Below are 2554 nucleotides of genomic sequence, written 5' to 3' on the forward strand. Positions count from 1 at the left end.
AAAACCCCCTGTAGGAATTTTAAACTCAAACCCCCTGGTAGGGGGTTTTAAACTCAAACCCCCTTAGCTGTGCTGTGGCAAGTGATGGTTTAGTATTAAAATCTCACCTAAAATAAACAAAATCAACGCAAAAAATCAGTCACTAAATTCCAATCCCCGCCCCCCCCCCTTTGTGGAGGGATTTCATTTCGGGGGGGGGGGGGTGAACACCACCCCCACCACTTGGCTACGCCCATGCATTTATTGTATTAGTTTGTTTTTAAATGTCTCACAATCTATTGGCATTATAATGCAGTAATTTTTACTTCCATTGGTTTGAATAGATCACACATTCTTTAACCTTTGAACTCGATGGCAACGCATTATTATTTTTTAAAGAGAATATAGTCTGTACAATCTTATCTTATATGATACAGACGTTACTTTAAAAAAGATGATGATTACGTCCTATGCGTCATGCATTTAGTCATGCATGTTAACCAATTACTTAAATTCTGCCAAGTTACTGATTTTCCTGGCTGGCTCAGGCAACCCATTCCATGCTCTAATAGCACTAGGGAAGAAGGAGTATTTGTACAAATTTGTCCTAGCATATGGAACGAGGAATGTGCCTTTATCTTTGCGTCTTTCTGAGTATTTCATTAGATTTTGTTTTTGTATGTAAAGATTAAGTTAATTTCAGTATAGCTCATGCGAAAAAGAAATGCGTTTTTAATTAGTCTTTTCGAGTCACACTTCTAGATCAATGTCTCTTTACTTAAAATATGTGTCTTTAGGCCTAATAGTCACCGTGCAGCATGATAATCATACAGACAAGGATGGCAGTATTAGGCAAATTAAAAACAAGAACTGAAAAGATAGACAAATATTGACCGCGGTTAGAGTTGAAAAGAATGTAGCATCAAATTATAACAAATCGATGTTTGTTTCGTTTTTTTTCAATAGCATAACCTTCTTTTTAAGTATCCGAATCAAAAACAAAAATTGGAGAGGAACTATTAATACAACTAGTGGCAAAATAAGATACACGATATCTCGATTCATATTTGTTGTTATAGAAAGCTTGTCGAGTCCGAGTAATTATCTTCTTTTTTGAAGTAACGTCTGTATTTTATAAGATAAGATATCCAGGAGGAGTGCAGCACTTGTTATTATAAATCTAGCCTAGAAATTTATCATTTGAGATTTTTGAAAATGTCTACTAATTAAAAAAAAAATTATATTTAGCTTTTAAAAACAAAACTATAAAATTGATAAAGATGTCTGCTGTGAATAAGATTATATCCGACGAAACGCTCGGGATGAATTCAGTAATCGATCCGCTTGTTGTTACGATTATTCTTGTATTCGTTAGCAGTGTTTGCACATCTGTGATGTGCGTATTCGGCATCGTGGCCAATGTGATCAACATCCAACTGTTTTGGAAGCAAGGTTTCCGAGATGGTGTGAATGTCACGTTGACATCTTTGGCCGTCAGCGATTTGGGCGCTGTGATCTTTGAGCTCGTCTATTCCACAGTTATAAACCCGCTTCTTCTGGAAAGGGATTGGGTGATTTCCAAAGCGATCATCGGAATTATAAGCGCTTTAACGCACGAGTACTTTTCGAGGGTCAGCAGTGTGGTCACATCTTTTGCCGCTTTGGAGAGATGCCTGTGCGTGACCTGTCCACTGAAGGTCAAGGCCATGATCACCACTAAAGTCGCCATCATGGTGAACGCTAGTATTTTTATTATTTACACCTTGTATTTTTTCCCACAGCTTTACGTTGTAGATTTTGATTGGGCTTTGATCTCGGAGCGTAACGTGACAGTCTATGTGGTCTACACGACTGCAAGAAGCGCCATATTTTTTCCAATGACGTACTACTTTACAGATATACTCTTCCCATACTGCACTTTCATAATACTTATCTCATCTTGCACTATCCTGTTTGTCAAGCTCAAATCAAAAGCCAAATGGAGAAATCTCGTCTCTACTTCCGGCCAAGGCTTGTCCCACGTGACCGTCAGAGAGCAGAAGTCTGGTGTTGTCTTTATGGCCGTATCGCTCATGTGTGTGGTGCTCTTACTGCCACAGTATCTACTATTTACCGCACTTACATTCATCAGGGCCCTGGCTTTTAATGGTTACCTCGTCGATGTCAGGAAGGTCGCTTACGCTTTCACGAGAGTATTCAAGACTGCCAACTCAAGTTTTACTATCTTCATCTACTATAACATGAGCACAAAATACAGATCGGAATTTCACAAAATGTTTACGAAACAAACAAAAGCAGAACGTCTGTAAACCGAAGAATGTCTATTAATAGCGAAGTAACAGACATCATTCCTAATGGTCAAGGCCGTCAAGGTCTATAACAAGTTACCTGCTTTAGATTCTTGGCGAAAAAAATATGAAAACTTGCTTTAACTCTTTCTCTCCGTAATTATTTTCTATGTTCCAATGGAATTATTCATTTTGCTCATTTGTAGGCCTATTTCACTATCCTGTTATGATTCAACTTCAATAGCTCTGTTGCTTGTTATCAAAAAATGTTATAATAGGTATAGGGT

At 37.9% G+C, this 2554-nt stretch overlaps 1 protein-coding gene across 1 annotated transcript; it reads left to right on the plus strand.

Annotated features, from left to right (window-relative positions):
- Nucleotides 1–1373: 1373 nt before the first annotated feature.
- Nucleotides 1374–2288, plus strand: LOC106078448 (uncharacterized). The gene has a single exon (XM_013239305.2). It carries the CDS (start codon nt 1374–1376, stop codon nt 2286–2288), a length of 915 nt encoding a protein of 304 aa, XP_013094759.2.
- The last annotated feature ends 266 nt before the right edge of the window (nt 2289–2554 follow it).

Source organism: Biomphalaria glabrata, chromosome 15 (assembly GCF_947242115.1).
Source record: "Biomphalaria glabrata chromosome 15, xgBioGlab47.1, whole genome shotgun sequence".
NCBI classification, from domain to species: domain Eukaryota; kingdom Metazoa; phylum Mollusca; class Gastropoda; family Planorbidae; genus Biomphalaria; species Biomphalaria glabrata.

Coding starts and splice junctions, on each gene's coding strand:
- LOC106078448 (XM_013239305.2), top strand. CDS start 1,374: ATGTGCGTATTCGGCATCGTGGCCAATGTGATCAACATCCAACTGTTT.